Source organism: Ambystoma mexicanum, chromosome 7p (genome assembly GCF_040938575.1).
Source record: "Ambystoma mexicanum isolate Mex_15411 chromosome 7p, UKY_AmexF1_1, whole genome shotgun sequence".
Lineage (NCBI taxonomy): Eukaryota > Metazoa > Chordata > Amphibia > Caudata > Ambystomatidae > Ambystoma > Ambystoma mexicanum.
In genome coordinates this window covers 204,618,971-204,641,047 of record NC_090939.1, presented here as the reverse complement: position 1 = coordinate 204,641,047, position 22,077 = coordinate 204,618,971, and the positions used below count along the sequence as shown (strand labels likewise).

Sequence of the window (22,077 nt, the reverse complement as noted above, 5' to 3'; positions counted from 1 at the left end):
CTAGGGCTGCGTAAACTGCAGAAATGGCCAGAACCATCCAGCGTGCAATGGCCGCCTTAGAGGCCGGAGTCCCAGGTACCATGCCCGCATATGTGGCAAACAAAGCCTGTTTTCCTGAGCAGTTTTGTCTGAGAGAGATAGAACTGAGGCACGCTATGCAGATCCAATGAGTGGAGTGACTGTTCCGCCTCTGCCTGATGATTAGGAAAGAAGACAGGTAGGCAAATCATCTGGTTCAAATGGAAAGGAGAAATCACCTTCGACAATAACTTTGGGTGGTTGCGAAGGACCACTTTATCATTGTGAAAGACAGTGAAAGGCTTGCAAGTCGACAAGGCTTGCAGCTCGCTAATCCTCCGTATTGACATGAGTGCAACCAGCAGAACATCTTCAATGGAAGCAACTTGAGATCCACGGAGGCCAATGGCTCAAATAGTTTGCGCTGAAGTGCTGAAGCAGCACATTAAGGTCCCAGACGGATTGGGGCCTATGTACAGGTGGAAACAGCCGCAACAAGGCCTTGAGGTGGGCCTTGACCACCGGGTTCGCGGTTGAAACAATTCCTTCATCCAAGCTTTTGTAGGTCCCTATTGCCATCAAATAAGTCCAGCAGGTGTCAACCTGAAACCCGGAATGGGCCAAGTGGGATGAGAAAGAGAGGACATCATCCACAGAGCAGAGGAGGGGGTCTATCCAATGACAGAACCATGACCACTTGCTCTTATATTGGGCCTGGGTAGACTGATTCCTAGCCTCTTGTATTATGTCCCAGTTGTCAGCCGACAAGTGCGCTGGTGTAAGTTTTAGCTGGTCAGGAGCCAGGCTGCTAGGGCTAGTTTGCCTGCGTCCGGGTGCTGTACTGCACCCCCCCTGCTGCGCGAGGAACCTCCTGTTGCAAATCGGAAGTGGAATTGGCCCCTGCGCCCTGAATTGGAGAAGATCCGAAAACCATGGTCCCAAGGGCCACTGCGGGGCTATGAGGAGAAGTCTGCAACCCACAGCAGTCCTGAACTTGCGGAGAAGCCTCTGGAGCAAGGGAGGAGGATGGAAGGCATAACAGTAGAGGTTGTCCCAGTGGCTTTGGAACGTATCCCTCAGAGACGCAAGACTCTGTCCTGCCCATGATGCAAAGAGAGGGCACTAGTGATTGTCCCAAAACGTGAAGAGGTCGACATTCGGCCTCCCCCACCAGAGAAAAAGAGGATCCAGGACACTGCTGTTCAATTCCCATTCGTAAGTGTTGGAGCCCCATCTGCTTAACATGTCTGCTTCCGCATTGCTGTTTCCCGGAAGATGAACTGCTCTGATCAAGATGCCCTGAGACAGAGCCCACTGCCATATCGAGATTGCCTCCATGAAGAGTGCTCTCAATCTAGTTCCCGCCAGCTTGTTCAGATAAAACATCTTTGTTCAATGATCAGTTCCGACTAGCACCGTTGGTCACCACCCGAGAGGGCTCTAGAGGAGCGAACAGGCACCCCTCGAAAAATTGCTGTCAAAGAGCCACCAGTGTAGATCCGGGAGAAGTGTAGATGGAATTAAAATTCTGACTGTGAACCAGTTTCCAGGTGCCAGGAGGACGCTAAGTGCAGCTGAATACGCCTCACCTTGAGTCTGGCATGTGGGAAACACAAGGGCATCAGTCCGTGCTGAAACCACCATGCTGATGTTGAGCAGTTGCAAAGACAATGAAGTACTGCGGATTGATGACAGCCAGTCGGGAGTAGGGAAGATGCTCTGAGCAATGGTTTCCCACCTAACCCGCAGAAACTGGAGGGCCTGGGAGGGGAACATCTGGGACATCTTCTGTTTGAGAAGAAATCACAACTGGTAGAGCACATCTGTCAACCTGTGGCATGAGTAGAGGGCCCCCTCCGGGGAACTGGACCTCACCAACTGTTAGGGAGAATTCTCTCATAAGGCTAATTTCCCAAACCTAGTGAGTCCCCCAGCAGCTTTGCTGGATTTTTTTATTTTTTTTCTTCTCCTGCTAAGAGTGAGACTCTTTTCCTCCCACTCTTAGGCATGATTTGAGGTATGTCTTTGACTTATTGTTTGCTTATGGGCTGTGGGGTCTTTTACCCCATAGGGTATCATCTGTTTTAGTTTATGTGTTACACAGCACCCTCAGTGCAGTAACACAGGGGTGTCAGTGACCCCCAAACATGGACTCCATACCCTGGGACTGACTACTGTCTCCCAGGGCATGTAAAGTCACCATTGGCTTTACTAGTCCAAAATTGTGAATAGAACCAGTACAAACCATCATATTGTGGAAGTACTGGAAGGGGTTAGATTGCCCCTGGGTCTGTTTCCAAGGAGGCACTGTCCAGCCCCCCTCTTGTCGAGTTTCTGGCTGGTGGCAGTGGTTACCACGCGAAATATTCCACCGGAATATTATCTATGGGATTTTCCCATTGATTTTAAACGCACCACTTTTTTGGTGCAATGTTAAAGATACCGCCGGTTTATGTATTTAATATAAAATCACTGGTTGGGTCTTTTCGCCAGAACTCTTTTCCAAAATGGAGTTTGTGTCCGTCTCTGTAACTCCAACCAAGGTCAGGCCCTTTGTTCCCGTTTTGGCGGGCTTCTCCACAGAAGCCCTCCAACTGATGCCACTCTGTCTGGGTTCCACAGGATGTGTGGGTGGGGGAATTGGCACCCTGGACTGCATTGCCTTAGCAAACCAAGTCGCACTCTGTTCTGATTGGCCCAGTGGTGAGCCGCCCGCCTCACCACTTAGCATGTATGAGTGACAGCTAGGCTGTTGAATGGGGATTTTTCTGCATAAAAGCAGGGCTTTTGGAACTGGAACTTCAGAAGTCGCCACAGGACCTAAGAAATCCGAAGAGGGGAGAAGCTGAGCCATCTGCAACGACGACACCACCGGTGGAGCCCTGCTGCAATGACCTCACCACTTTCCCGATGACAAGAGAAGATCTTCTGCTGGAAGCGTCTTCTCCCTTTGAGCTTGTGGGAACAACCAGTTCGCCATTCGCCTTCCAGGACGTCCCTTGGTCGAATTGCCAGTGCCCAGCACCCCAGCGGCCGGATAGCCAAGCTTCACCACTGTGACCGTGAATAAAAGGAACGCACCTTTTAACCAAACAAACTCTGCGGCTGGTCTCTTCCCTGGGCAGTGCAACGACTCCAAGTTTCCTCCTCGACGAGATCTTCTCTTCCCCTGGTCGAAACAACGAACTGCACCCGCTGCCAGGAACAACTGCCACTGCTGGAGCTTCCTCACTTTTAAAAGGTACTGTGTTCCACCTGGCCTCCCTTTCTGCGGATTGCTAAAGGTGACCCTTAAATCCTTGGCTTTCCAACTGGGTTGGCCCCCCGACCTTCTAACTTTATCTTTCGCATCAAACCAACCTCCTTTGAACATTTCTGCAAAGACTTGAGTGCTTTTTAAACTGTGTGATCTTAGGCACATTTCGCCTTGCTCCATATAAAGTGGGCTTGGCCTATGAACTTTGGCTCTACAGTAGACTCTGCCTTCCATAACTTGCTGTGGTCTTAGAAAAGTGTTGGGAACTGTTTTATTTTTATGACCTGCCTTCTTCTCTCCCTTTAACCTAATTATTGGAGTGTCATTTAAGTTACGCGCTCACATCTGTTTTTACAAATCGTGGTGTTTTGACCTAGACTCGTCTAATAATTATTAAGGGAGGTGTGTATACTTTTCTGATTGTGTTTGAACTTGCTTTGATCTATAGTGCTTAGTGTATTTCCTAAAGTGTGTTTTAAATAAATAATTATATACTTTTGATACCAAGCTCTGGTCAGTGTTTGCTTGCTCTACTGTGTTTTTAGCCCTATTGTGTATCCTCTGTATACTGCCCTACTCATCTTGAAAGAAGTCTGACTGCTCAGCCACAGCTACCAAGTAAATCTGGGTGGTGCAGACTAGGGGTGTCACGGTATGGATTTATGGACGGTATGATAACCTTCTTGCCAAGTAACGGTATACCACGATTATCGCGGTATAGCACACATGTTAAAGTAACCTTAATTAATACTTTGTGACCATTTTTGACTTTTCTTAACAGACTTACCCCACAAAAAGTTATCTTTTGTATATAAATGTTCTAGTAGAAGTGACAAAAGTGGGCAATTGCTAATTGGGAAAACCAAACTCCCTTCTTCATTTACTGAATGCACTTTGGCTGCACTGAGTGCATAGCAAAAACTGACTGCGCATATCACCAGGGTAAAGAAGCCCTGTTCCCACGCTGGACAAATGTCTGGATGAGGGTATAGGTAGGCATGAACTTCAACCCTTTCTATTGAAGTAGACCCTAAAGCCTTTGTGGGCCCTGTTAAGCCAATAGCATTGTTTAAGGGGTCATTTAGGGTTTCAGCTCCACAACTAGGCTGCTTTTCTTTGTTCTGCAGTTAATGCCCCTTGATAATCTACACACCACAAAATTAAGGCACAGGCTGAGCTGTGTCACTTCAAATGTATATTTGATGGGCAAAGATAAATTGCTCCAAAAGGTGATCAATAATCACAGACCATTTCACCCTGCTTTCAGCTAGTGGGTGTGGTGCGGCAGTGATATATTTGGAGATTATTCAAATTCAATGATAAAACCAGGGACTTCACCCATTGTAGTATGCATTAGAAAACACGTTCTCCATTATAATCTGTTACAATCTAAAATGTCATTTATATAATCCATAATCCTTATGTTGCACTGAATGAACTAGTTCCTTCTCATTCCTTACAATGTATTGTTTTTGTCATCAGGGATGTCCTTCTGGGATACAAAACTGCCCCACCAGAAACTGTTTGTACCCATAGAACATAGTTAACATTTTCTCACTGCCCCTTTGAATTTGAAAATCATAAACTAACACTGCGTTTGTTAACATATGCAGGCTGCTTTCTCCAGCTTTAGGGAATGGGGCTCCCCAAATAACATTTTGAAATGGGTAAGCATGCATCTTCAACCAGATCTAGAGGTACCCCAAAAGTGGGGCCAAAGAAACCATGAACACGTGCAAACATTTTAAATATTTGGTTCATGCTCAGTCACCGCCAAGCCCCTGTGAAAACCAGGACATGGGACATATTCTATTTACATAAATGGTTCGGGACCTCGTGCAATTGCATACTTCTCTTTTTGGAACAGTCTGCATGCCACGAAAGTAGCCTATAGGCTTAACGGCACTTCAGAAATGTTTTCAAAATGCAGACGGTTGCCATGTAAAAGGAACAAACAACATAGCTCATGTTCGCGTATAAAGCAGCCTTTTTCAGTACGATTGGACTTTTCTGATGGGTGTAAACTGATAGCATGCAGGTCTGGGCCCTCCACATAGTTGGGCGAGCAGAAGCAAAGACTATCCTTAAGTTTGTTGACCACAGGCCTCTCCTAACCTATATTTAGCACTTTACTCTGCAGTGTCCACACTCCAAACCTTGGAGACAGTGGCTCACTGAAATGGCATTTGCCCAAACAAAGCAGCTTGGCCCCAGACCACCACTCAGCTTGTGCAAAGTGTGCTGCAGGACAGGGGTTAATGTGTTCTTCTGTGGAGTGTTCAAAGGGCCTGGACCAAATTGATAGCTTTATGATCCTGCTGGCAGGGTGGTTGCTGTGCAACTGGCCTGCCGATTTGCCTGTCTCTCTCAAATAACTTTCTGTTTCAATAAGTAACGAAAGCAAAACAAAATGGAAAAAAATACAAAGCTTTCTTTACACACACAGGCTCTGAACATGGACAACAGCCCTTTTCGCATTGCACATGAGAGGCTTTTTGTCATGCAGAAAGTGTTTATTTTTGTGTGGAAAATAAAAAAAATGTATTACTAAAGGGCCCAAGCAATACAGCTGTGGCACAAGATTCCAATTCCATTCTTCACCGGAGCCTCGTGCAGAATGCAGCTTAGCCTCGTTGACATCAGCTTATCTGTTGTGCTCAGTGGGGGTGTTAGCTTACTTGAAAGTGACGGGCAGCTGCATGCAATTTAAACAAAATAGTAAAGTGGTCCGAACTTCACTGTCTGCGTGTGCAGCCCTGAACAAATCTGCTTTGCTGCCTTGCCTGTCGCCTACGGGTTCATCTGTGTAAGGGGAAGCCACTGAAAACAAAACTGCTTTGATGCTGAACACAAACGGTAAACCGGTATGTAGAAGGTCAAGGTTATTGTGATTAAATGAGGAGGGTCACGGTAATTATACCGGTATACCGTTACACCCCTAGTGCAGACTGCTACAAATTGGGTTTACTGCTTACTCCTGTAGTCTTAATTTTCTTGCAGTGTTCCCCAAGGGAACTGCACAGGATTCTGCCTAAAACCAATCATTCATCAGGATAAGAATACAGGTGATGGCCCTCTAGCTTGAAGAGACTCATCAATGCGTTCATGAAGTTGGTGAAACCGCAGAGCGGAAAAGAGTCATACGGGAGCACCTTGAACTGAAAATGGTGAGGCATGATCGCGAGCCGTAGATACTGCCTGTGCGGCTCAAAGACGGGGACGTGGCGATACACATTATTTAGGTCTAGGGAACACGGCCAGTCTCCTGCACATAGTGACTCTGCAGTCTGAGCAGGTGCAATCTTGAAGCGTTCGAGGGGTAGGGAATGATTAAGGAAAGAAAGATCCATGAGTACCCTCAGGCCCGCCTGGTTGTTTTTGGGTACCGCAAAAATCTTGAAATAAAAGCAAGAGCCCTTCTCCTGAGGGGGCACTGGTTCCACCGCTTGCATGTCCCGACCATAACTTCATTGATTTTTCCGGTTAGAGGAGGGGGAATGAAAAAAGCCCATTGTGGTGCACGGCTGCTTCTTTCTGTGTTAACAGGGTGACCTCTCCGGCTACTGAGACTTTCTATCCTGAAGCCGCAACACCCACCAAATGACAGAGGCTTATGGTCAGGCTTACCTGAACTCTGGGTGATGGGTTTTGGGCCGGGTTTGGTCAATACAGCCAAGGACTTGACAGTTTGAGTAGCGGTCTTCTTTTACGTCAGTTTGTCGTCAGTCGACGAGTGGAACAAATCTGAACCCTCGAAGGGGAGGTCGAGGATCCGTTTGTTGGACATTGGCGGGGATCCTGGTGGAATGCATCCAGGCAGTCCTCCACATTTGCCCCCCCCCCTCCCCCCAACACACATGCCCCGGCTGGCATTGTCTGTATGGGAGATGGCAGGCTCCATAGACTTGTGTGACAGTCCTTGCCTCTGCGAGCCTAGCCATGAAAGCCGTCTGTCTTTCCAGTGGAAAGTCTGGATGCAAATCACTGATCTCCCGCCACAGCTTCTGGTTGGTCGCCGAAAGAAGCGCATCCACGTTGGCCTGTCGTAGGTGGTGTGAGAAACCAAAAGGTATCTCACCCGCTAGTGCCCGACGATTTGTCATCCAGGTGGCCAGGATACCGCCATTGCTTTTGGATCCAGTTCTTGGGGCTGGACTAGTGCGGGAGGATCACCTGGGTGAGGGGTCCTCTGGCAGAGGGACACCGGATGGCGAGACACGGTATCGCTCTCCCTGTTACACCTTTACCCCATCCTACCAAGTAGGATACATGGGAACTTTACCCCCCCCTTTCCTTTCACAAACATTTCCACACAGACTGCCGAGCAGTGTACCCGACATGTCCCGCTACTATTACTGACAATCAATCACACCTGACTTCCATTAAACTTCCCCACACAGATAAAATGTGGAGCATGAGAGCACACACTGAGCAAGGCTAAGCACACAAAAGAACAACAGTTTCGAGTCAGCAGCTGAACGAGGGGAGAAAGATGGGGTTTGCAAGGAGGGAAATACCCGTGCCCTTTTCGGCAAGAAACCGTCACTTTCCAGAAACCTTCAAAGCAGAAAGCATAAGGTCAGGAAACCAGACTAAAGATTCCTGCATTGTGTGTCTGAGATACCGAAGGCCCTCCCACATAACCAACCAAGGTAGGCAGGAACCGCAGCTGCCGGGTTATCGTCCATGGCTCCAAGAACAAAGAAACATTAGAGAGATCAACACAGCCGGTGAGTTGGGGAGACTGATGCAAGACCGGTCTGTGTTGAAGTCAAGATTGCAAGCGGCAACATTCTATAACGAACGCTGGAACTAACTTTGTTAAATGCGTGTGATGAAAGATGCGAGTAAAGCTAAACTGCTGATGAATGTTTGAACTTGAGAAGGAAAGATACAACACCGTTAGAGTGGTCCGGCACCGTGAGTGTGCTCAACCGAAGATCTCTGTAAGGTGTCCCACCAAGAGAAACGAAAGCCAAAAGATTGATGAGAATATTGTATGAAGTGAATTGAAGTGGTCCCGAGACGGTTTAAGCAAAACCCATTGCACATTCGAAAGTCTTCGATTTTGATAACAAGAGGATCCGAGCCCGAACAAGAGAGATCCATGGTCCAGCCTGCATAAGGGAGACCAAAGTAAACATTGTGATACAAAGTGGTCCAAGCCCGAAGGAGGGAGACCCATGATAAATACTGCAAGTGAGAACTTGTGCATTTGAAGATCCTAATAGAAATGGGGATGGACATATGAGTAGTGGCACTAGCAGTAGAGTGGGGGTACTAGTGAGAGGTGGGAGTAATAGTAGTGAGGTAATCGTAGTAGAGAGGCGCGACCTGTGAGACCTGTTAAGTACGGAGAAGTGGTAGTAGCAGTGGAGGAGTAGTAGAGGCAAGAAGGTAGCATAGGAGGAAGAAGAGAGGAGAAGGCAACATCTGAGGTAATAGGTGGTAGCAACATTAATGAGTGGAGGAATTGAGAAATAGGGAGAGAGGTCATATCAAAGGATGGCAGTAGATAGGCGGAGTGTAAGAATGAAGAGACAGTAGTACGACAGGATGGGGACATCCAGGGGCCCAGTGCAGAGAAGGGCCAGGTGAGACTGAGACCGTTTTGATGCGTCAAAGAAACAATTTACTTAACTGCAACTGTTGTTCTCCAGCATGGGTCTGGCATGGATTCACATGCTCATGAATATTCCCAGTCGTCAGGCTGGGAATCTGTCTTTCTTAGTAGTAACCAATCACTGATCTCTGGGTCATACTGCCCCCAGCCAATGACTGCCCTTCTCCCTAAGCCCCTCCCCTGGCAGCCACCCTCAGATTTGGTAGCACGTAAAGTGGCAGTATGACCAAGTGAAGAGCCGCAGAGGGGAAGGAGGGAGGGTTCGCATGTGAATCCATGCCAGACCCATGCTGGAGAACAACAGTTACAGGTAAGTAACTTGTTCCTTCTCCAGCATGGGGTCTGGCATGGATTCACATGCTCATGAATATAAGAATACATAGCAGTATACACATGCACAACCACGGGAGGTGGCAACAGGCTCAACATTAAGCAATACAACAACTCAACATTAAGCATCTCTTACCTCCTCACCGGGCTCACATTAAGCAAACAGGTTGCGCAGCATTGCTTGGCCGACCCTGGACTCCTCCCTGGAGTCCCGATCGACTCAGTAGAATCTCGTGAAGGTGTGCGTCGACCTCCACGTAGCAGCTCTGCAGATGTCCAGCAGGGGCACACCAGACAGGAACGCCGTGGTAGCAGCGATCGCTCTGGTCGAATGGGCTCTCGGACGGCCGGGCAGCGGTCGGTTTGCCAACCGGTGACAGTGCATGATGCAGCCAGAGAGCCATCTGGAAATGGAAGCCTTCGAGAGAGCCTTCCCTTGATTCACAGGTCCAAAGTTCACAAACAGCTGTGATGTCTTCCGAAAATTCTATGTGCGGTCCACGTAGAACTTCAGCGCTCTAGCTACGTCCAGCAAGTGCAGAGTCCTCTCGGCCTGCGACGAAGGGAAGAAATCTGGCAACACCAAGGGCTCGTTGAGGTGGAAGTCCGACGGCACCTTGGGCATAAAGGAGGGGTGCGTCCTCAGCACCACCCTCGTGTCGTTAAAAGTCAAGTATGGAGGCTTGCACGATAGGGCCTGGCTCTCTCCCACTCATCGTGCGGAGCTGATGGCCACGAGAAATGCTGTCTTCCACGACGGAAACTTCAACGGCGCCGAATGCATAGGCTCGAATGGGGCCCCCATAAGCCTGGACAGCACCACGTTGAGCTCCCACGCCGGGGCAGGGGCCTTCACCGGCAGGAACGATCGTAATAGTCCCTTCATAAATTCCTTCACCAGGCGATGAGACCACAAGGAAGCCTGTCCTGTAGTTCTGGTGTATCGGGAGATGGCAGCCAGATGTATCTTGATGGAGGCGTGAGCCAGTCCAGCTTTGGCCAGCGACAGTAGGTACGGCAATACTTGAGGGGCCGTAATCCGCAGAGGGTTAATCTTCTGTGCACGGCACCAGACAGAGAACCTCTTCCACTTATGTCCATAGCACTTGAGAGTTGAGGACACCCTGGCTTTTGCAAGAACCTCTCTGCAGTCAGCCGGGATATTGTATCCTCCAAACTCTAGTGCTGCAGGAGCCAAGCCTGCAAGTTCAGCGACTCTGGGTCGTGATGAAGAATGGCGCCTCCTTCTCTGGAGAGAAGATCCGCATCCGTCGCCAGCTTGATAGGTGAGGTCGTTGACAAGTCCAGAAGGTCCGGGAATCAGATCTGTCTCGGCAACGCCGGTGCGACGAGGATCATCCTGCACCTGGACCTCGTGAGCTGGTTGATGAGACGGAGCAGCAACGGCAACGGAGGGAACGCATACAGGAACAGGCCACCCCAAGGGAACGAGAAAGCATCGCCCATGCTCCTCGGCTGTGTGAACCTGCTGGCGAACCTCTGGCACTTGGAGTTCGTCGCAGTCGCAAACGGGTCGATCTGGGGTTTGTCCCATCGTTCAAAGAGCCGATCCACCTGGTCCTGGCATAGTTCACACTCGTGGCACAAGCACAGCTCCCTGCTGAGTGAGTCAGTGATCATGTTTATTCCTGCCAAGTGGCAGGGAACCAGAAACATCCCATGGGCGACGGCCCAGTGCCATAGATCCTGGGCCTCCTTGGATAGGGCTAGGGATCTGGTGCCTCCCTGCTTTCGGATGTAGAACATTGTGGTGGTGTTGTCGGTGAAGATCCTCACCACTTTGTCCTTGAGTGACGGAAGCAACGATTTGAGCGCCCAGAACACGGCTCGTAGCTCCAGGATGTTGATGTGGAGAGACCTCTCCTCCGGGAGCCAGAGGCCTCTTGCGTGGAGATCTTCGGTGTGGGCCCCCCCATCCCTCCAGGGAGGCGTCCGTCGTCACCATCTCCTGATATGCCGGGGTCTGAAAGTCCGTGCCTGCCGTGAGGTGCGCACAGGTACCCCACCATAGAATCGCCCGACGGAACTCCTCGTCGAGCGAGATCCTGTCTTCGAAGCTGCCCACCACTTGAATCCAGCGGGCGTCGAGGAACTCTTGTAGCAGACGCATCTGAAGTCTGCAAAGGGGCACAAGGTAGATGCATGAGGACATCATCCCGAGGAGGGACTTGATGGACCTCACCCTGGCCACAGCCGTGGCTAACAGGCGCTGCACCTTGCCCAAAATGGCCTTTGTCCTTTCTTCCGACAGAGATGCCAATCACTCTACTGTATCAAGCTTCGCTCCCAGAAACAGTGCCATCTGCGTCGGAACCAGGTGGGATTTGGGGTAGTTGATGGCGAATCCCAGTTCCGTGAGCAGGCGGACGGTCCTCGCTGTGTGTGCGACGGCGAGTTCTCTTGACCTTGCACGGATTAGCCAGTCGTCCAGGTAGGGGTAGACGTGGATCCCCTGCAGGCGCAGCCGAGCCGCCACTGGTGCGAGGCACTTGGTGAACACCCTGGGTGCCGACTTTAATCCGAACGGCAGGGCTCTGAATTGGTAGTGACACCCCTGGACTACGAATCTGAGGAACTTTGTGTCCTTTTAGAATGGGGATGTGGAAGTAAGCATCCTCCAGGTCCGACGACGATAGGAAGTCGCCCTCCTCCAGCTGTCCCAGCACGTGCTGGAGGGTGACCATCCTGAAATTCTGTGCCTTGATGTACTTGTTTAACCGACGCAGGTCCAGGATGGGGCGCCAACCGCCTGTCTTATTTCTGACGAGGAAGTACCTTGAGTATACTTCGGAGCCCCAGAGCCTCTTGGGGACGAGCTCGATGGCACCTTTCTTGAGCATCGCCCTTACCTCCAACAGCAGTTGAGGGACGTGATTCTCCTTCCTGGCCACGGGAGGAATGCGAGGACACTTCTTTTGAAATTCTAGCGAGTGTCCGCGGGCCAGGTTGTCCAGCACCCAACATTCGGCGGAGATGGACTCCCACACGCTGACGAACTTCGTCAGCTGGCGTCCCACCGGGGTGCTTCGGTGGGGGCCCGACGCTACGGCCGGTTCAGTCCTGCTTGGAAGAGGCCTTGCCGCCTTGGCCTCCTTGACGAAGGGCGGCGAGACCCTCCTTGCTTGCCGCAACCTCTGTAGGCCTCCTGGGACGAGGAGCGGGCCGCCTGGCGGTATGTAGAAGAGCCACCGTTGGATCCCTTGGAGGCTCCCGGTCTGCCTCCGGAGCTCCAAAAGGGCCACCATTGCTGAAGGACTCCTAGGGTTCGGGCTGTCTCTGTGTCGGTCTTGATGGCCTGAAGGGACTCATCCACCGTCTTCCCAAACAGGTTGTTGCCATCGAACGGTGTTAGGCAGAAACCTGTGCAGTTCCCTTAGGGACCACTGCAAAAGATTTAAGACTACAGGTGTTGGCAGTAAACCCACTTGGTAGCAGTCTGTACCACCCAGATTTACCTGGTAGCTGTGGCTGAGCAGTCAAACTTCCCTCAAGAAGAGTTAGGCAGTATGCAAAGTATACTCAATAGGCACTCAGATACAATAATACAAGCCAACACTGACCAGAGCTTTGGTATCAAAGTATATAATTATTTAAAAACACACAGTTGAAACACTGCAGCACTCTTATTGTAAAATATTCTAAACACAGTTACTATTATGATATATACACCCCTTTTTCCCCGATTAGAAAATCACAGTAAAACATCACTTATTTTCATACAGAGGTGAGCGCTTAACTAGATTGCACTCTAATAAGTTTGTGAAAAAGGGAGGGAAAAAAAGACAGAATATGAAGAGGTACACCACTCTACGATTCAAGAACACTGTTAGCAAGGCAGAGAGCAAAAAGTCACTGGTGAGCCAAAGTCCAAAGGCTGGGCCCACTCTTAGAGAGAGCAGAGCACAAATGCGCCCAAGATCACACAATTACACTAGGCTTAGAAAGTCTTGCAGAGGGTTCAGAAAAGAGTTTAGAGAGGCTTAGAAAAGTTTAGCCAAGGTGTCCCAGGCTAACCCAGGTTCGAAAGCCGGGGGCTAAATCTACCCCGTACAGTCAGTAGCAAGGGAAGCCAGGCGGGACACGGTACCTTAAGTGGGAAGGATCCTCGAGCGGTGGCAGTTGTTCCTGGTAGTGGGTGCAAGTTGCGTCGTCGTCCAGAGGAAGAGAAGATCTCGACTTGGAGGAAAGATGAAGGTTGTTGCACTACCAGGGCAGAAACCAGCTGCTGAGTTTTCCGGTTAAAGGTGGTACCTTTGTCTCGCGGTCATGGTAAAACGTGGTATCCCGGTTGCCGGGGTGCCCGGCACAGGCAAGGCGGCCACGAGATACGTCAGGAAAGCGAAAAGACGGTGACACTGGTTATCCCCACCAGTTAAAGGAAGAAGACTCTCTGGCGGGAGATCTCCTCTGTCGTTGGGAAAAAGTGGTGAGACGGTCCAGCAGGGCTCCACTGGTAGTGGTGTCGTGGCAGGTCGGCTCAGCTTCTCCCTCGTCGGATTCTTAGGTCCTGTGGCGACTTCTGAAGTTCCAGTCCGCAAAGCCCTGCTTTTATGCAGCAAACCCCCATTCACTCAGCCTAGCTGCCACTCAAACAAGCTAAGTGGTGAGCCAGCCGGCTCACTACTTGGGCCAATCAGGACGGAGTGCGACTTGAGTTGCCTAGGCAACTCAGTCCAGGGTGCCTAAATTCCCCTCCACCCCTCCTAAGTACCCCAGACAAAGTGGCTCCACTTTGGAGGGCTTCTGTGGAGAAGGCCGCCAAAAAGTGGAACAAAGGGCTCGACTTGGGTTGGAGTCACAGAAGAGAACACAAACGCCATTTTAGAATCAAGTTTTGGCAAAAAATACCAACCGGAGAATTAATATTAATTAAATAAACCGATGGTATGTTCGAGGCTACCGTAAATAATTAAATAAAGATAGTAGCCTAAAACAATGGGAAATCCCGTAGGAAAATATTTGCGGTTGAATATAAAAAGTAGTATCCACTGCCACCAGCCAAAACTCGATCAGGGGGGACGGAGACGTGCCCCCTTGACTAACGGACCCTGGGGCAATCGAATTGCCCCAGCCAGTACGTCCACAATATGATGGTTTGTACTGATTCTGCTCAGAATTTAAGACTAGTAAAGTCAATGGTGACTTTACATGCCCTGGGAGACAGTAGTCAGTCCCAGGGTATGGAGTCTATACTGGGGGGTCACTATGACATCCCTGTGTTACTGCACTGAGGGTGCTGTTTAACACATATCACAAAAACACATGAAACCCTATGGAGTAAAAGACCCCATAGCCTATTAAACATTTCCAGATCCAAAGAAACACACTCAAATCATGTCCAAGAGTGAGGGTAAAAGAGTCTCACCCTTGGCAGGAGAAAAAAATAAACCCCAAAAAGCCAGCAAAGCTGCTGGGGGACTAACTAGGTTAGGAAATTCAGCCTAAATAGAGAATTCTCCCTAACAAACGGCATATCCAACACTCTGGTCTGGACGTCCGGCGAAAGTCCATAGCCTTGAGCCATCCTTGTCGTCGAAGGCAAACCCTGTTGCCCAGCTGGAGAAATCCGGTATCAGCAATGTCTGTTGCCACCGTTATGGCGTGATCCGACGCCACCTCACCTTCCTGCAGAATCTGTAGGGCCTCCGCCCTCTTGTCGTCTGGTAGGAAGTCTAGCAGGGGAGCTATCTTGAACCAGAGCTCCTTGTCGTAACGGGACACAATCGCTAAGGCATTGGCCGCCTTAATCGTCGTCGCTGCTGATGATGAGATGACTCGTCGTCCCATGGGGTCCAACTTCTTGCCCTCGCTGTCCGGCGGGGAAGTGGAAGTTGAAGCCGCCGCACCGGCCACTTTCTTCTTGGCCGCTGCCTAGATGACTGAATCCGGCGTAGGCTGGGCCCTGAGGCACAAGGAGGCGGCGTCGGGGACCCGGTACTTCTTCTCGTACCTGTCCCTTTTGGCGGGTGTCGTGGAAGGGTTCTTCAGGATATCCAGCCCTTCGTCCCACATGTTGTCGAGCAACGGTACCGCGAGGACTGTCTTTCTCTTGGCCTCCCGTCATTGGTAAAAAAAGCCTTCCTTTTTCTGTTCCTCAGGGCAGAGCTGGAAGAGCTTGGATGCCCTGGCTATCATGGCGTGGAAAGAGCCAATTTCGTCGGGCGGAGAGGCCCGAGGGGGCGTGATGAAGGAATGTCTGTTGTATCATCGCCACCGTCGTCGTCCGTCCCCGTCACTGTATCCGTCGCCGTATCATCCCGAGGGTTCGGCGAGGGGGATGAGGGGTCCACAGGCCTTGTGGGCACGAAGGGCGGTGCGGGGTGGACTCTCCTCCGCTTGCTTGGAGGGCTTCCCGACGGTCCAGGTTCTGGATCCTCCGTCGGGGTCCGTGGTAACCTCGTCCTTATCTCAGTACATAAGGATTGGATCGCCAACAAAATGGCCGCCGAGCTATCCTGGGGCTCGGGCAATGGCTGCGACGGGCGGGATGGCTGCTCCACTGGGCCCTCGTCGTCACCATCGTCGCTATCTTCGATCACATCAGCAGGATCCTTCCCCTGGGATCGAACCTTCTCGAAGCTCTCGTTGAGGCCTTCGAACCTCTCGTTGAGGCCTTTCCCGGTTTCCACCAGATCCTCCTCCGAGGCTGAATCCGAGTCCGTAATGGCCACCGGCCCCCCCTCTCCTCTTTTTCCACCTGGGTCTTCACGGGGGTCTTAACGATGGGCTGGAAAGAGGATTCCCTCCGCGGTGGCAGGGAAACTCTGGGCCCCGAGGCCGCCTCCACTCGCGTAGTCTCTGCCAGCTTTACCAGGGCCGCTACGACAACCTCGATAGAGGCCTTTGCCGGGTGGATCTAGGCCCTCACACCACCTTAGGTGCGTCCTGGGCCTTCGCTTGGGGGGGGGGAGGGTCATCGCCTCGCTCCCCTTCGGCTCCCTTCGAGATCGACCAGGGCCTCTCCAGAGGTTTACCCGGGTTCTCGGACTTCCTCTTCCCTGAACCAGAGCGCTGGCTCGCGGTTGATCATGCTGGGGAAGTTGCGCCCTGCTTGGCAGCTGAAGAGCCCTCACAGGACTTAGAAGACCACTCAGACTTTTTCTTCGCCTTCTCACCTGCTGTGCCCTTCTCCAGCCAGGAGGCGAGGCGGGAACGACGATCTTGCTTGGTCCGTTCCGACAGGTTCTTGCAGAACGCACAGTCCTTTTCAATGTGCGTCTTGTCCGCATGAAGGCAGTAGAGACATCTCGAATGCTCGTCCCCCTTGAAAACATTTTGCAATCCGCATCCCGGGCAGCTCCTGAACAGCTTGGATCCGGGAGTCGAGCTTCTCTTGTCCTGGGCCATGTCCGTTGAGGTAGGCCTCAGATCTTCTGGAACCTCCAAGAAGCTTAACTCGACGAAAACTTCACCCTTGAGGGGCGTAGAAGAATTCCAAAATGGGTCCCCGTTATCAGAAGTGGAAACAGTGGAGCTTGAGGCTCGATTAAACCGATAAAATGAGAAAATCTCCTGAAAAAATGCAAAAACGCAGTAAAAGCTCAAGAGCTTGGCACAAGGACTCCCAACACTTGAACGTGCGGTAAAAATATGAGGATGGCTGCCAGGGGAGGGGCTTAGGGAGAGGGCAGTCATTGGCTGGGGGCCATATGACCCAGAGATCAGTGATTGGTTACTACTAAGAAAGACAGATTCCCAGCCTGACAACAGGGAATATTCATGAGCATGTGAATCCATGCCAGACCCCATGCTGGAGAAGAATAGTTCCCAAAAAGTGTACTGAGAAGGCGAGGAAAAGGAAATCAGGTCACAGTGCGAGTTATTTGTACAGATGCCAATGCCATCTCCAGATTCTATAACGACAGCGCCGAGGATCCTCGATGCCAGAGCCACATGGCACCCCCTGCTATCAAAAAATGATTACATGATCTGCTCCCGCAGTAAGATTACATCTAAGGAGAGGAGTCTGTGGGAGTGCACAATCCATTAGAACTTGTCATTCCTGTGGGTGCTGGGGTTCAAAGGCTCAGAAGGTCTGCACCCTTAATAGTTTTATTTCCCTTCTTCTGAAGGGAAGAAAATAATGTGATACCTCATGGCCTTTGGGTGCATAGACTGGAAGGAGGCTGCATGTTTAAGTGTCTTCATATGGCCAGAGATACCAAATGCAGTGCTGGTGTGATCAGACACTGGAATCTACTTCCAGCAATCCTTAAAGTGCTTAAAGCACATTGCCTCTGGGGGATACACGACAAAACACAATACGCATTGGCATTCCTGGAGCATCTTCCAAGAGTGCAGAACAAGAGAAAATAAGGTCATTTGGTTCAGCCGGCTGCCTATGTATAACACCGGACATCACCTTTGATGCCAATGATGTGAAGTGGCCCCAGAGCAGAGCTGGTGTGTTCGCCCTGGTAGCTGAAAAAGATTTCAAAGCACATGCTTGCACCTGGGAGTACATTTTGTAAGGTGGGGAATCTGTGAAAAGAAGTAATACATTAGAAAGCTTGACAATTAGTGACACACATGTACTTAGTGTAGCATTGGCATTTCATAAAATCAAAAGCAATTTGCAGGAGACACAGCAAGCAATTTAGCTAAAGAGAAGGAAATTCAATTATCAAGCCTCCAACAATAGTTAATTTTCCAGTGGGAAAGAAAAACATTATGATAAGCAAAAGGAGTCAATTATACACATGTGGCACAAGGACCGAATTAACACCTTGTTTCTGGAGTGCCTTGTCTACAGTTGCGGTAAAGATGAAGAAATCCAGAATGAGCAAGGGAGCGCTATCCAGGAGAATTGTTTTGTAGTGTTAAGCATCATAGCATTATAATACCCAATGGTTATAATTTTTTTTAACCATCCAGTTCTCACCTGATGATGCAGTTGAACTGATACTTTTTGATACTGCTTTTGATGTGTGCCGTTTAAACGTGGGGTCATTATTGGAGGATTCGCTACAAGTACTGTTGCCAGAGGTGCTTGCAATCACTTTTTTTCTAGCAACAGAAGATGATTTGCTTGTGGCAGAAATTTTAGAAGCAACGTTCTGCTCCGCCTGAAACTTTGTCTGAGATTTGAATGATTTCAGTTTTGAGTGCCCCGATAAACTACAAGAAAACAAACACCAAGTTAACTGTTCAGATGTGCCAGCTATTCGGCTTAACAAGGACGAAAAACATATTACACTATTAACAATACCAATGCAGAAGAGGTTACTGAATTAGGCAGGGCTAACACAGCTGCAATAGGCACGCACCGCACAAAGTACACATTACAATAGGATTTATCACTGTTATTTAATCCTTGTCACTTTATCAGATTCCAATCAGTTGTAAAGGTGGGAATTAGACCTTTATTGGAGAGGATGTAGAGGATCAGGGCAGGGACATCATTTCACTAAAATGCCAGGGGTAGCGGAGGTGACATCACACAACCCTCAACCCCCTGATGACATCACAGGAAGGAATGTCCTTTGACCACGGCCCCAAGTGATGGCAAACGACCTTTGGAATTTTTAGATACTTCTATCACCCGTGTTACCGGGCGCTCTCATTTCAGCCAGATATAAGAAGCGAGGCACAGAGGGAGGCGTGATTTGTCCATTATCACACATTTGGGGAATGTCATTTTCCAGATTCGACATGGGTTCTATATGTAAAACATACATAATCCAGTACTTTTGACAGGGTAACCAACATCTCTAACGCAGGCTACAGCTAGTGTATGAAACACTTATAGCTCAATGGACACAGAAGTACTGGTTATCTGTGGCGTTGCTGTGTTAAACAAGCCAAAAAAGCTCCGACCTGGAGAGATGTGCGCTGCTATTTACCCAGAAGCAAAATGCTGCTTGCGCAAGGCCTGAAAATTAAATCATTGACCTGGATTTAGTATCAACAATATTCCTTGGTTATAAATGAGGAACCTATTAGACTGGTCTACGTGCACACAGGGGAGTGCACCTAATAATGTTATCTTTGCTGGAATATAATGCCTGGAAAATGTTCCTTCAATATACACAAGACCCCCATTGCTTTTATTATCTAAGCGCAATACTGGGTGCCAAAGACTTAAAAAGCCCTCACCAGTTAATGTAATATTGCTGCACACATAAATCTGTGGCACCACAGTTATTTTAAATTGAAAACACCCACAAGTTGCTTCTCACCCAGGGACTCACTGGCAGACTTCATGGTGAGCACTGAACACTACCCCCTTTGTCAGACCCAGTGGTGCCCAATGGCATAGCACAACATTTGGTGGCCCCCCTGTGAGCCTAGCTGTAGGGGCCCCACAAAGCTCCTTAAAGCACAGGGCACACCACAACCCAGGTCGGCCCAGACCACCACGTGTGCGAAATGTCCATGAGGATTATTCCGCTGCAGAGGCATGCACTGCTGCAAGTGAAATAAGTCTTAGTTACTTACCTGTAACTGTATTTCTCCAGCATTGGTATCTTTCATAGACCACATGCTGGACCAACCGGGAATCCTCAGTGATTTAAATAATTATGAAAAATTAAATATATATACATTATTTCCATTACAATGAATGTAGATTGTCCATTATGGCCTATGAGCCATTCAATTGTGTAGTCCCTCGATCTCACTTTGGTCCTTTATGGCCCTAACCAATGAGGTGGCAGGGTTTAAGCTCCACCCCACGCAGCCATCTTCAGATTTTTCCACGCAGTGTAACAGACAGTGGGAATCCTCCAGCTCTCTGAGCTTTTCGTTTTTTCACATTGTTAGCTGTTCAAAATATTTCTCAAATTATATTCTACCTTGATCCCCTGATCAAGCTCTATCTACTCTGGGCTCAGAAAACACTTAATTTTAACTGGATTTCGTCGATGAAACTTCTCTTCACACCATGGCTGAAGAACCAACTTTCAATAAGCCCTCCCTGTTCAGGGACTGCATTAGGTGCAAGAAGAAACTTGTCTACATGAAAGATCTTCATGAGCGGTGCATCTACTGCCTGTACCCTCATGAAATCCACAAATGCGACATTTGCAAGACTTTCTCCAACACAATTCTACAGGGCAGACACAGAAGACTCCTTCTACACCTAAGGTCAAAAGGGCACTCTTCTGATGAAGAATCTGTCAAAACAGATCCCATGTCATCTATAAAACCATTAGAGAGGCAGACTTCAAAGAGAAGGGCATCCTCAATGGAAAGGAGTACTTCTCCTTCACATAAAAGCAAGAGGAAGATGGAATTGACTTCCCACACACCTCCCCTTAGCTCTGGAGACCAGAAGAAACGGCATTGTGAGGAAAATAGAACCTCCAAAGGTAAGGAGTTGTTTTAAAAAACGTGGGGGTGCAATCGTCCACGAAAACGCCATCTACGATCGGCACCAGTGATAAGGGCTCGCCGACAATGAAACGACCGAAAACATCCACGACGACGCTTCATCGATGAGTAAGTCCTTGTCGTCAAAATCGTCCTTCACGAAGCAATCTTCGACCAAGGAATCCCATCACTCGTCCACAAAGCTCCCAGTATGCCGCGTAATGTGCCTGCACGGCCAGGTAATACAATTCAAAGTGGGGTGCTGCTAGTCCCACAAGCTCATGTGTCAGTGTAAGCCACTGCCATTTTACCTGGATTTGCCCCTTCCAAACAATGAAGAACACACCTGTGCAATGTTATCAAAGAAAGATCTGCCTAGCCATAGCTGTATATTGCAGAATAAACAGAAAAACGTAGGTAATATGGTCATTTTTATTAGTGCAACCTGTCCAGTCCCGTCAGTGAAATGGGAAGCTGTCTCCACCGTTCTAGCTCAGTGATAATTTTGGTAACCAGGGAATCATAACTAAGCGATTTAACGAGAGGCGGTGTACGTGCAATCTCAATGCCTAGGTACTTTATATTCAGGGGAGACCATCGCAACCCAAACGTGTTGCGGGGTTCCTGCGTGATGTCTGTTAGCGGAAAGACCTCAGACTTATTGCTATTCAGGCACAGTCCAGAGAACTTCCCGAACTCATGGACAACAGTTAGAATCTTTTGCAAATGCTTCTCCGGGTCACTAAAATACATCATTATATCATCAGCATATAACGTAATGAGTTCCACCCACCCGGCAATGATGATCCCGGCACTTTTATGACGAGCTTGCATGAGGTCCGCCAATGGTCCTATCACTAAGTTGAACAGCAGGGGCGACAATGGGCACCCCTGTCAGGAGCCGCCCTCCAACACAAACATAGGTGAGAGCACCCCGTTTACATACACTCGGGAATATGGCTGTGTGTATTATAGTCGGACCCATTTCAGAAACTGCGGCCTGAACCCGTAGTTGTACAGTATCCTAAACTAGAAGGGCCAGTATACCGTGTGAAATGCTTTCCGCATTTCTAATGAAATAGCCACCCCTTGAACATTCTGCGGTATCTGGGCCACCACATTGTACATCTGGCGTATATTAGACGCTGTCGACCTCCCCAATATAATTCCAGCTTTGTCCTCATGTACCATATATGGCATTAGCGGGTTCAATCTAGATGCCAGAGTTTTTGCAAACACTTTTGCATCCGTGTTTATCAGAGATAGCGGTCGGTATGATTCACAGTCATCGGATGGCTTGCCGGTTTTGAGTAATAAAATGATAATAGGTTCATGCATTGGACTCCGGGAGAGTCCCTATCGACAAAGCCTCAGCCCATACTGACAACAATCGGGCCAAGAGCACATCTGCAAATTCCTTGGAGAATTCAGCACCCAGTCTGTCTAACCCTGGGGCCTTCCCACTCAGAAGATCGTGAATGGCTGTCTTTATCTCGTCTAAGTTTATCAGCACTTCCAG

The 22,077-nt window shown here is 49.3% G+C and overlaps 1 protein-coding gene across 3 annotated transcripts in view; it reads right to left on the bottom strand.

The window, feature by feature from the left end:
* Positions 1-22,077, bottom strand: part of BRWD1 (bromodomain and WD repeat domain containing 1) — a 3,236,587-nt gene that overhangs the window by 270,865 nt on the left and 2,943,645 nt on the right. For all 3 annotated transcript variants that reach the window (XM_069636064.1, XM_069636066.1, XM_069636065.1), the window contains one exon: positions 18,130-18,365. In XM_069636064.1, the coding sequence (XP_069492165.1) occupies positions 18,130-18,365 (236 nt within the window). The remainder of the gene's footprint in view (positions 1-18,129; positions 18,366-22,077) is intronic.